The sequence below is a fragment of the Urocitellus parryii genome, chromosome 4 (genome assembly GCF_045843805.1).
Source record: "Urocitellus parryii isolate mUroPar1 chromosome 4, mUroPar1.hap1, whole genome shotgun sequence".
Lineage (NCBI taxonomy): Eukaryota > Metazoa > Chordata > Mammalia > Rodentia > Sciuridae > Urocitellus > Urocitellus parryii.
In genome coordinates this window covers 182,375,928-182,389,523 of record NC_135534.1, presented here as the reverse complement: position 1 = coordinate 182,389,523, position 13,596 = coordinate 182,375,928, and the positions used below count along the sequence as shown (strand labels likewise).

At 32.3% G+C, this 13,596-nt stretch overlaps 1 protein-coding gene across 1 annotated transcript; it reads right to left on the bottom strand.

Moving 5' to 3' along the window:
- Positions 1–4,024: 4,024 nt before the first annotated feature.
- On the bottom strand, positions 4,025–12,198 carry Cylc2 (cylicin 2). Its single transcript, XM_026380125.2, has 4 exons — positions 12,182–12,198; positions 7,496–7,536; positions 6,136–6,261; positions 4,025–4,989 (listed from the first exon to the last, which is right to left on the bottom strand). The coding sequence occupies exons 1-4, from the start codon at positions 12,196–12,198 to the stop codon at positions 4,025–4,027; spliced, it is 1,149 nt and encodes a 382-aa protein (XP_026235910.1).
- Positions 12,199–13,596: the final 1,398 nt, after the last annotated feature.

Sequence of the window (13,596 nt, the reverse complement as noted above, 5' to 3'; positions counted from 1 at the left end):
CCCAAATGCATATTACTAAGTAAAACTAAGTAATATGCATTACTAAGTTAGGGCCTAATCTGACATGATAAAGATATTTTCCTCTGTTAGACATAGGGTTTCTGGTCTAATTCCTAGGGCCTTAATACACTTGGAGTTGAGTGTTGTGCATGGTGAGAGATAGAGGTTTAGTTTCATTTTGCTGCATATGAATTTTCAGTTTTCCCAGCACCATTTGATGAAGAGGCTATCTTTTCTCCAATATATGTTTTTGGCTCACTCTTTTGTCAGGTATGAGACTAACTGTATTTATATAGGTTTGTCTCTGTGTCTGCTATCTGTACCATTGGTCTACATGTCTATTTTGGTGCCAAGACCATGGCATTTTGTTACTCTAAATTTGCAGTACAGTTTAAGTTCTGGTATTGTGATGCCTCCTACTTCATTCTTCTTACTAAGGATTGCTTTGGCTAATCTGGGTCTCTTATTTTTCCAAATGAATTTCATGACTGCTTTTTATATTTCTATAAGGAATGATGTTGAGATTTTAATTGAAATCACATTGAATCTATATAGCATTTAGGGTAGTATGGCCATTTTGACAATATTAATTTTGCCCATCCAAGAGCATTGGAGAGCTTTCCATCTTCTAAGGTCTTCTTCAATTTCTTTCTTCAGTGTTTTATAATTTTCATTGTAGGGGTGTTTCACCTCTTTGGTTGCATTGATTCTCAAGTATTTTTTATTTTAAGGGTATTGTGAATGGGGTACTTTTTCTAATTTCTCATTCAGTGGATTTATCACTGATGTATAGAAATGCATTTGATTTATGAGATGGATTCAAACTAAAAAGCTTCTTCTCAGCAGAAGAAACAATCAGGTGAAAAGAAAGTCTTCATTTTGGGAACAAATTTTTGCCACATGCACGTCAGATAGAGCACTAATCTCCAGGATATATAAAGAACTCAAAATATTTAACACCCCCCCCCCAAAAAAATACCCCAATCAATGAATGAGCTAAGGAGCTCAACAGTCATTTCTTAGAAAAGATATACATTTGATCAACAAATATATGAAAAAAATGTTCAACATCTCTAGTAATTAGAAAAATGCAAATCAAATCTAAGATTTCATCTCACACCAGTCAAAATAGTAGTTACCAAGAATATATACAACAATAAGTGTTGGCAAGGATGTGGGGGAAAAGGCACACTCATATATTGCTAGTAGGACTGAAAATTGATGCAACCACTATGAAAAGCAGTATGGAAAGTCTTTAGAAAAGTTGGAATGGAAACACCATTTGACCCAGCTATCCTACTCCTTGGTTGATAACCAAAGGACTTAAAATCAGCATACTATATTGATGCAGCCACATCAATGTTTATAGCAGCTCAATTCACAATAGCTAAACTGTGGAAGCAACCTAGATGCCCTTCAACATATGAATGGATAAAGAAACTGTGCTATATAGACACAATAAAACATTTCTCAGCATTGAACGATAATAAAATTATGGCATTTGCAGGTAAATGGATGGCATTGGAAAAGATCATACTAAGCGAAGTAAGCAAATCCCCAAAAACCAAAGGCTGAATGTTCTCTCTGATTAGTAGATGCTGATCCATAATGGGGAGTGGGGAAACATGGGAAAAATGGTGGAGTTTTGATTGGGCAAAGGGGAAGGAAATGAAGGGAGGGCATATGGGGTAGGAAAGATGGTGGAATTAGAGGGACAGTATTACCTAGGTACATGTATGACTGCACATATGGTGCAATGCTACATCGTGTACAATCAGAGAAATGAAAAGTTGTGCTGCAATTGTGTATAATGAATCAAAATGCATTCTGCTGTCATAATACCTACTTAATTAAATACATACCTAATTAAAATGAATTAATTTTTAAAAAATCAAAAGGTAAAAAAAAAATAAATGACACAACAAACGTGAAAAAAGTTCCCTTCAGAATATATTAATTTTGAGATGCCTGAAGACAATCCAAGAGATGCCCCTAATTAAATATTTGAATATATATATGAGTTTTACCTGAATGGAGAAATCAGTACTGGGATCAAATATAGGATTCAATATCATAAGAATTATCCAAAATCATATAAAATATGAGTATGAATGAAATAATGGAAAAAATAATATAGGAGGAACAGAAGAGGTGACAGAATAAAGACTCCCCTACTTGATTTGACTCCATGTAGTTTCTTTGTGCCTTTGGTGCACTGTTGTGGGCCAATGGCAAAGGCAAAAACTCAACTGTTCTGTCACAATACATGAAATTTGAATCTAAAAACTTCATTTTGAGTATCATGGGAGAAAATTATTTTAAGGGGCTTTTTTTAAGAGGTAAAAGGAGATTCAAACTGAAGCATCAAATCCTCAGAGAGAACAATTCCAGAAAAGTTTAATAGTTTGAACATAGAATATGATAGAGATAGAACAATGAAGTTCCTTTTTTGCTGTTACAGACATTCCAGCAAGGTCGCCTGGTAATTGTAATTCATCCTTAACAATTGGTGCAGGAAGGACAGGAGCCAGTATTCAGAGTCCAGACAAAGCAATTATACCTTATTTCTATGAATAATACTGTTAATAGAAAGCTAGTTCTTAGAGCATGGGGAATAGGAACCTATTATGATTTAGATATGAGATGTCCCCCAAAAGCTTATGTGTGAGACAATACAAGAAAGTTTAGTGGTGAAACGGTTGGGTTACGACAGTCTTCACCTAACTGGTGCATTAATCCTCTCGTAGTGATTAACTGAGTGGTAACTGTAGGCAGGTAGGTTTTGGCTGGAGAAGCTCAGACTTGTGGATCGCAAAAGAAGTTAATGTAGTTATAAAGTTCATTGTTTTCATATCTAAATAATACTATATAGATAATATTTTGTTAAATTGTTGTTGAGTTTTATCTATTAAGCACTTTCTTGATAAGTTCTTTCATGCACCTCATTTACATTTGTTCTTGGGCATTTTCACAATTTTGATTTTCATACTTCCTTAAGTGGAGAAAGGTGGCCACTATTTTCTATTAAAAAATAACTTTTGCTAACCATTAAAATGATAGATATCATAAGGTAGTCTCTTTTCCTGCACCATAAATAGTTCTACTTCTCTTAATCTTTTCATCAATAGCTTTAAATGCTTCATTTACTTTGTGATCTCTTCATGTTCAAATACTTCTTACAATGAGAAAGCCTAAATGTGATATATTTTTATAAAATTCTAATCAATAGATTATAGAGCTGCTCTAGTAGCAGTAAGCATAAATTTAAATTTTGCAATTGATTAAATTATTTTAGATTCTATTTGACTTAAAATAAAACTGACTTACCAAGTATGTTCATCTTGGTTAGGAAGTAGAATATCCAACACCATAAACATGGTTGCAGTTGATTAGACTTCAGAGATGGTGGTGTAGGCTCATAGGGCATTAACCCTATTTCTTTTTCTTTTCTTTTCTTTCTTTCTTGCTCCTTCCTTCTGTCCTCTCATCCTTCTTTTGAAAGCTGTATTCAGTTTGTATTTACTCAAAGTAGATTTTCTAATTTTTTTTTCATTTCTTTTCAGATACTTATAGTTCTTTAATCCTAGGTATGAAGCTTGAGATATAACTTTTTAATCTACAGATAACAGCATCTGCCTTTGTAGATTTTTAAGTCTTTATTGAAGATTGATTTTTAAATTTTTATATCCACTTATTCCATACCTTTACCTTATACATACTTACCTTAATATTCTTCTTCAAATCATGCTAGAAGATCTTTCAATCCTTCCTATCCCCTAATGGAGCATAATAAGTATCTTTCAAGTCCTTCAAAGAATCTTCCCTTGATTTTTTTTTTCTTAAAATATCTCTTACATTTAATGAATATTTTCTGGGTCCATCTTGTGTTGTTCTTTGCCGCCTTTTTAAAAATTATGCCATCAGCCTTTTTTTTTTTCCACTCATAAATTCAATTCCAGATAACTAGAAGTTTTCATCAAATATTTTTGAATGGCTCTTTCAGTGGAAATGATTTTTCCAGGGCCTACTTGCCCTTCTTGGATTTACCTTTCTTACCTTCTCCCTTCTTACCTTTATCCTTCTTCTTTCCCTCTTTCTTGGACTCTTTGTCCTTCTTGCCGCTGCTGGCTTTGTCGTCCTCGGTTTCTGTTTCTCCTCCTCCGTCCTTGTCTTTGCCCTTCTTGCTAGACTTCTTGTCTTTCTTGCTTTTCTTTCCGCTTCCTTTGTCGTCTTCAGTCTCTGTATCTCCTCCTCCTCCGTCCTTGTCTTTGCCCTTCTTCCCCCCTTTCTTGTCTTTCTTGCCTTTCTTGCCTCCTGCCTTTTCGTCTTCCGTTTCCGTATCTCCTCCTCCCTCCTTGTCTTTGCCCTTCTTTCCCCCTTTCTTGTCTTTCTTGTCTTTCTTTCCGCCTTCTGCGGGGGCCTTTTCCTCTTCAGATTCCGTCTCTGCTATGGGCGGGGCCGCTTCTTCTCCCTCTGCTTCTTCTGACTTTGCGTCTTTGTCTTTGCCCTTTCCACTTTTCTTGTCTTTCTTTTCGCCTTCTTTTTCCTCCTCCGACTCTTCACCTGACCCCTTGCCCTTCTTCTTTCCTTTCTTACTTTTCTTTCCGCTTCCTTTCTCATCCCCAGATTCTTCACCTGACTCCTTGCCCTTGCCACCTTTCTTACCTTTCTTACCTTTCTTCCGTCCCTTTTCACTTCCAGTTTCTGAACCGGAATCCTTCTCTTTTGAACCCCTTCTACTCCTTTTGCCAGATTTAGATTCTTTTTCTTCATCCTTGCCCTTCGTTGACTCTGCCTTTTCTCTGAAGTCTGATTCCGATTCAGTTTTCTCACCTGAATGCATCTCCTCACATTCTTTGGGTGGTTTAGAGGGTTTGGGTGGAGGCCTCCTCCTGGCAGCTAAATAAACAGATGGCCTCTCTGAAATTCTCATTAAAGAACGGTGCATCCATAGTGGCGGTCTTCTTTGTTGCAATTGGGATTCATCAACTACCTGAATTCGTTAGAATAAGGATGAACAAATTTTGAGTTATGCAAGCTTTTATTATTAACAGACCACTAAATATAGATTAATATAGATTAAATCCAAACATTAAAAAGTTCCAGATTTTGTGATAAAAAAGTGGATAATTTATATATTTCATAGTATATCCTGATTTTGGAATTTCATCATTTTTAAAACTAATGGATAGTTATGCTTCATTGGGGTCTACTTTCAATCTAGGATCTTCATAATTCCCTCAAGATTTTATATTAAATTGGAAGAGACCTTCATGGACTAATGACATCTTAGAAATTCTCCTCAATATCAGGATAAATATATATATATATATATATATATATATATATATATATATATATTTATTTATATATTTTTTTAACTGTTCATGAGCATTCTTGGAATGTCTTGCTCACCCTTCATTTCTACATGGACTTATAAACAATTTGATCTCCAGGGTTTAATAGTTTCAAGTTCAGATATATAAGAGTTGGTACATTTACTTTGTGAAACTTTTCTTTAAATATTTTTATGACACATAATCACTCTAGAAACATTGGAAAATATTTATCTCCCAATGCTCAGAATCTTATATTTGGCATTGCAGGAAATGAGGAAAGACTATAACTCCATCCAGGCATAATGTAATTCCATGACTTATAGTAAATTTCTTCAGCTGGTTAACAGTTCCCGAATATTTATACTAACCATAAATTAGAGTCTGTAGATTCCTGTGTCTCTTGAACACATCTTATATAATGTAGGGCTATTAAACAAAGAGTCAATATGAAATAAGTGATACAGTGAATTTTAAGTAAAAATGTGTATTTATACATTTCCAAATAGTAGAATTTGAAATATCTTTAGATGTGCTATTTGATATGGCATATAACAGCCATGTATAATCTTAATTTACTTCAATTTAAATATAAAAAAAAGTTAATCCATATATTAGTCTTATGTCAAGGTGTTCAATAGCCATGTTCAACTGCAAAGATATAAAGTGTTTTCCTCATCACAGAAATCTTGTGGCTCAATTCTGATACATAAAACATATAATAAATCTAAATGATTTCAGAAGATTATTACTAGTAGCTAATTACTTACTACTACTAAGTATATGATCTTTTCCTTACTTACAGGAGTTGTATTATCACGTAGCTGGGAAGGTATTGATCTCCTTTTGGTTCCTGGCCTCGGTGGTTTGGGAAATGCCAGGGAAAAGTGTTGCTGATTCCATGATTTTTTGCTTAATTCACTGACTAAACGAAGAAAGATAAAACAAACTTTTTAAATGGTTAGATTTCATCAGAACTGAAATCGTAGTAGATGCAATACATATCATGTAAATGAATAAATAAATGATTCCAATTATGGCTTTATTTATTTGGCAATATTTAAAATTATGTGTGATCAGTATGGAAATTAAAATTGATTTTTCTATTTCAACCAGTTTTATAGATAACTATATAAAACAGTCATTGTGAAACTAATACAATCTATAATACAACTTCAAAGAAACATTACTACTATCCTTAATTAATTTAATATCTCTGTAGTCTTGGTTTTGCTTCATGTTTTTGGGGATTAGAATACAATTCTGTTGATAGAAAATGTGTTAACTATTTCTGTTTCTCCCGAAGTCTTTAGTCAATGTCTGGTATAAAATATTCAATAAACAGATCATCGAACCTTAAGGGTTAAGGTTTAAATCCTTTAAGTTAATCATTTTTTAAGCCACAAGAGTAAAGGCTATAACACACAAGAATCACATTGCTATTAACGACATGCTTAATGATAAACAAGTGACAAAATGCCTACTGAATGATGACTGAGAGGGTGAAGTTTCCCCAAAACTATAAAATAAATGGTTAGGGATATTTAAGTAAAAACTGAGGCCAGTGAGAGATATTGTCATTGTATTAAATATATATATATATATATATATATATATATATATATATATATATATATATATATATATATATATATCACTACGTATAAAAGAAGATAAACTTCTCCTGTAAGTCTCCTAAAGATGGCACCAGGATCAGTAGGGAAACTGTACTGAAGGGAAGGTGTATTTAAGTTTAGTAAATGAGGGAAAACCATTTGATAATTAAAGTAATTCAAATTAGATGAATTTGACTTATCTAGAAATGACATTTTGGCCAATTATAAACTGGATATACCTATCAGGAAGTTAGTAGAAATTGGCTGAGAAGTTGTAAGATTATATAACTGTATAATTTGTAACATGAAAATATGTCCACCTTTATGTTGCTGAAAGTATTTGCTTAATCTTACTTGGATTTAAACAGTAATATGCTAAGAAGGTATTCAATGAGCCCAAGAGAAAGAGTCCTTGGGAAATAAGTGTTTATTATTAATTACCTGATATTTTTTTTGCTTTACCCTTTTGAATAAAAGATAATAATCATTTATTTCCAAAATTAATAATGTGTGTTTTACAATAAATATTGAATTCTTCCTTACCTGGAATATAATTATCATATGTCCCATAGTTTATTTTTTGGCTATTAAAATAAAAGAGAAATTTTTTAAATTAATTTTTATAAAACCACTGCATTTAATGATCATTATTATACATAAATACATACTACCAGCAACTTGATAAATACTTTTGCATTCTCAGATCTCCACTATTATGTAAAATAAGCTCAAAATGGTAGATAGGAACAAACGTACAAATTTGTGTTTGGACTTCAACAGAATTAAACCATGGTGATGAACCAACTTGCCACATCTACAATGTACACAAGTAGATATTTTTTGTAAATTGTAGAACTATACTCAAATTATTTTTCCTACCTCACGCACCAAATTTCCTTCCTATTAAATTTGAGCCAAAACATTACTTTATAACCCCTATATTTAAACAAAAACAAATTTTCAAATTATTTTCAGAAGTTAACCAACTCCACCTCACTAAGTGATAAATGTGTATGCATATGTATGGGTGGGTGCATGTGTGAATATGTGCATGTCAATGCATACTATAGGATTAACATGGAATTTCATTTTTTTTGTTCTCTAGGAAACTGTTGAATAAGACTTGTTGTAAACTATTTTCCATTTATAAGTTTTCACTTGTTTTTTTCTTATAAACATCTTTGCTCCCATAGTTTTATAATTCAATTTTTACTTATTTCTAATAGAAACCAACAGTGAGATATGTTGCTGAAATATTACAGTGTATTATTTATAGAGCCGCTGCTGATCTTGAGCGAGTTTGAGCCTTAAACTCACAGAGAGTTTTAATTATTTTAAAGGTCTATAAAAAATAAGATATTAGTACAAAAACCTACACAATATCTTAATACCTTCATTAAGTAATGAAGTTTTCAGCTTAAAACCTAGCATATTTTTATTTCTCTACAAAAGTATGAATTAATTAATTGAATAAAATTTAGCATATGTTTACTTGTCACTTATCTAGGCTGCTGTATTCTTAACTGAATATATTCACCAAAATTATTTGAGCCATTATGTCTGTCTCTCTAAGCTTGGATCTAGCCAATGTATATTTTATACTCTGTTGAAGAAATTTTGATGTTTAACCATGAATGAGAATTGCTTCATTCCAAATGCTCTGAAAGAGAAAATGCTTCAGGTTCATGAAACAATATACTTGTAAACATGAGATTTTTAAAATGGTAAATAAGCATGATCTATTAAAGTTTTATAAAACCTCTAGAGAATATGCTTTGATTATCAAGCAACTGAATTAGAAGTCAATTATAAAAACACCTAGAAAATGCATAAATATTTAAAAGTTAAATAACTTCTGAAGAAATAACCAACAAACAAAAAACACAATGGAATCTGGAAAACAATGAAATCTGGCAAAAATCACTTTCTGCTGTGGTAAAAAATTTCTGTAGTTTTCTTAGAGTTAATTTGGGTATAGTTATTATTCAATAAATTTTGATCATTTGCATTTTTACTTAGGAGATTTTATAGAACCTCAAAATAACAATAAAATAAATAACCCAGGCCCCTGTCATTATGTAAATTTATATTGACATAAGCAATTAAATCAATCAAATTTTTTATGTGAGAAAATATTTTCCTACTGTCTCCCCAAAATGTAGTTCTGCTTGTAGGAGGATCTTTGCCTTGCTTCTCTGGGACCTTTGGGCCATTCTTTGAAATCAGATTCATTTGGATTCAATTTTTGACATTTCTTATCAAATTATCTACTAAAAATAATAAACTATTAGTATGTCTTCTACTACTTTATTATTTTGAAACATTTTTTGTGAATGTAAATATATTTTGATAATTTTAAATTGATTTTAAGTTCATGAAACCAAGAAAATTCTAATGACTTATCCTATGAAGAAAAACTATTGGAAATTTTGGTGAAATGATTTTTAACGTTTCCAGCTATTTATAAGGAAACTCAGCAATTAATTCCTCACATTAGCCAAGATAAAATGGAATATAGAAGTCACAAATCTGCCTTTACTTCAATTAAAATTATTCTCAATATTTGTGAGTTTTTGACATAAAGATTATTTTCACAGAAAAGATAATGTGTTTCTGACTTAGAAAAGGAATTTAAATTTTTTTTTTCAAAATAAAAGTTGAGGTCCCAATGTAGGAGACAAGACAAAGTTTATTTTTTAAGAAAAAAATATATTTCTATATTACTACCAGAAAAATGTTTTAAGGGATATACTTAAACTAACTTTTCTTATTGTTTTCTTTAAGTCTAAGATAATTTTAATTTAAACACAAAATACACCTGCCTTTATTCTTGCCTTTTACTATACCTCTGCCTGTATGTATTTTAAAAGCACATAATAAATTAAAAGGTCAAAGGCTTCAACAATGTGAATTGTCCATAGACTACCTGTTTGTAAGAATGTCTCCAGATATCCTGCCAGCAGGGAAAATAGGGTCATAAAATTGTTGCAGAGTGTGTTCTAGGGACTCACTGTGATCTCTCAATCTTCTTGTGTTTGCTTGAGAGGTCACAATATCAATGCCTCACAGTTATTGTCTTGCTGAAGAATGGCTCTTTGGGTGGTAAGATTTTCTTTCTCTAGCATTTTCTGGAATGGTTTTTCAGAATGGATTTATTTTGAACTCCTTACCCAGGGGACATGTTGCAATATCTGAAGATATTTTGTCTATCATAATTGTGTGTGCTGGGGAAATATGATACTGGCATCTAGTGGGTAGAGACCCTGGATGCTGCTAAACATCTTATAATGCTCAAGAAACTGCCACCCTCCCTCTCCCAGTACTACACTCCAAAAGAATTATCTGGCATAAAATGTCACTAGTGTCAAGACCGATAAACCCTTTTCTAGATCAAGGAGAATCTTCAGACTAGGACAGTAAGAGAAGCTTTTATTAATGCAACTCAAGGGAGGGAAAATATAAAATATACAGTAGATATGAGACTAAATCTTTGTGAAACTCTCACTTCCTAGATAAAAGATAGTCTTATTCAACATTATAAATGGAAGAACTGAGTTGACTTGTCAGAGGCCAAGGCAAGAAAAGGTGTAACTATCAAGTGGAAGATCTGAGGTTTGGATAGACGCAAGGTTGGTAAGAAGAATAAGTAAGGAGGAGGAAAATGAACTCAAAGAGGAAAATTTTCTTTATCTGCAAAAATTTGTAGTTATGGGCACAGAAATATTTATTCCAGAACTAAAGCTCGGCCGTTCCTAGAATTAAAGGACAAATAGAAAAGAAATCTTTGTGTGTGCATTGCAAATTCTCTGTATTAAATAAATTGGGAGTTCTCACGTGAATCCAAAGAAATATGTTGAGGTATTGCTAAAAATTTTTGTGTCTGATTTATTGTACTTTATCAGAACATCTGATTATGAACTTTATCACATTTTCTATAGTTTTAGGATTTTACTACAATACACCAAAAAGAAATTGCCATAAAACCAAAAGTAGAGTTTTAATCATGGCGAAGTCCTCTGAAAGTCATCCAATGCTCATGATAAAATTAATACAATTGATATTATGTGGAACTTAAATGTTTTTAAGTCATTAAAATATAACATTATTCTGGCATGTAAAATGCCAAAACATAGTTAATTTTAGAATTGTCATCAAATCCCTAGGTCTTGACAGTAATCATGACAATTACATTTAAACCTTCACAAAAGATTTCTTTTAAAAAATAATGATTGTGAGCTGGCATGGTGCTGCATGCCTGTAATCCCAGTGGCTCAGGAGGCTGAGGCAGGAGGATCCTGAGAGTTCAAAGCTAGCCTCAGCAATAGTGAGGCGCTAAGAAACTCAGTGAGACCTTGTTTCTAAATAAAGAACAAAATAGGGCTGGGGGTGTGGCTCAGTGGTCAAGTATTCCTGAGTTCAATCCCCATACCTACCCCCAAAAGTAATGATTGTGTTATAAGGAAGTAGGTACGCACCAATGCCATTAGATAGCCTAATTTATTCTTAAGATTTATTGTTCATTTTTCTCTTTAACAGTACTGCTAAAAGAAAACTCAACTATTCTTTTATATTTCAAAATTTCATCCCTTCACCTTTCTTCAATGGCTTCTGTTAATGGTTTACATAATTGAAAGGTATTCTTTTTCTACCCATTTTAACAGAAAATAAATTAGGAACTACTATCATCAAACTTGCTTCCCTGGTCTTGATAATATCCTTTATATTACAGAATTCTTTCACATACACAGTGCTTCTCAGGGATATATAATTAACCATTGACTGGTCCACTTTTGCATGGTGGCCCCACTTAATTAAAGGTTTAACATTCTAAAGCTCAGTAGCCCTCTTCTGTCACTGTGACATATGTGATGCTTATTGCGCAAATTTCCAGTTTCCTCCTTAGAGAGTCATAATTCCCCTAAGAACAATGAATTATTTATTCAATATTCCTCAAAATACAATATAACAAGAAATCAAGTAAGACCTCCAGTAAAAATAGGCTTATCTCAAGACATCTATTTTGCTGAAATGAACTATCTAAACCTTGCATCAAAATAGACTGTTATGTTGCTTGAGAATGTATGTCTCTGCTTAAACACATTCTCTCTTATTTATGAACATAATAAATAATAATATAGGAAACATTACTTAATACCACAGAGAATAAGTGTTAACCTAGCTAGAAAATTCCAATTATTTCAAATTAGAAAATTCAACAAAAGGACTTACAATCTTGGAACAGACATTTTTCCCACCTATGACTTGCCAGGATTTAAATATTGTACATTCAGGTTGGTGATGTTCAGAGGTGACATCATAAAGAGTCCAAGAGCCCTGGGAGTTAAAGGGGAAACAGCAAGAGAAGCAATTTCTACTCATGTTTTATGCTTTCTGGATTTATAACATTAATGTTTACTTTTACTCATTATTTTTAACTAAATTTAAAAATCAATGCTTTTACATCTTAAAATACTTACTTTGATTTTTCTTGTAGTTTTAATTTAGTATATTAAAGAGACAAGTTGAAATCTCTCATTTCTCTTAAGATTCATGTATCTTTCATCAAATCATTTGTATAACTTCAAGTTTCTTTTATCCTTCTTAACCAAATAACTTATTCATAGATACAAAAATGTTTTCAACAAGGCAAAGTATTTATTAAAATTGCAAACATAGTGATGGATACGAAATAGTATATATACCAACTAAAAGTATAATATACAGTGGTATTTGAGTGTGTTGCTCTTTTTAACTCTTTGGAGAGTATTTCAACAATCTTCACCCACCTTAATGGAGAGTTTTCTTAGTTAAACTTCAGTTACCATTAAGCATACACTATAAAAATAAGTGGCTTGATTCAAGGAAAGTTTCTCATGTATCAGACCATATTAAGTTCTACAAGCATTGGTGTGAGGGCCATAAATTATTTTTTAAAATGTTTTATTGGGTTTTTTTTAGTGATACCATAATTCTTATATTTACAATTTGATTGTTTCATCTGCGTTGATTTAGCAGTATTAGTGCAGACACACTCCTGAAAAGTGGTCATTTAATAACCAAGTATAATTTCTAACTCTGAACTATTTTGTTTAGAATTTTATGGTTTATACCTGGCTTATGAAGATATTTACACCTAATGCATTTCTTTTATCAGCATGTAGTAAGATCCAGAACATGAAAGGATATCCAGCAAAGCTCGCCAATTCACCATGAACCTCTCAAATTAATCTCTTGTTTTCATTATTACTAGATGTGTATGTTTTATTAAGACATTAGAGAATCAATGATCATTTTATAATGCACATGGTAGTCTTCTATTGCTACATAACAAATTACCACAAACTTAATCACATAAAACCACATCCATTTATTGTCTCATAATTCTGCAGGGCAGAAGCTCAGGGTCCTCTGATCAGGGTCTCATATGGCTAATATCAAATAATCAGCAGGACTGGGTTCTTATATAAAGGCACTGAGGAAGAATGACTTCCTAAGCACATTCTGTTTGGCAGAATTCTGTTCTTGAGCTTTTATTTGTAACTGCTTTCTTCCTTGATACTAGCTATGGGCTGCTTGTTTTTACATTCAGAAGCTGCCCATGCTCCTTTTCACAAGACCCCCCAACATCTTCAAAAAAGTAACAT

What these genes read in the sequence shown, in the direction of transcription:
- Cylc2 (XM_026380125.2), bottom strand. An exon ending in ATATGATAATTATATTCCAG is followed by an intron (nt 6,262 to 7,495) that starts GTAAGGAAGAAT and finishes TTCTTCGTTTAG; the next exon opens with TCAGTGAATTAAGCAAAAAA. An exon ending in TGATAATACAACTCCTGTAA is followed by an intron (nt 4,990 to 6,135) that starts GTAAGGAAAAGA and finishes GAATTCAGGTAG; the next exon opens with TTGATGAATCCCAATTGCAA.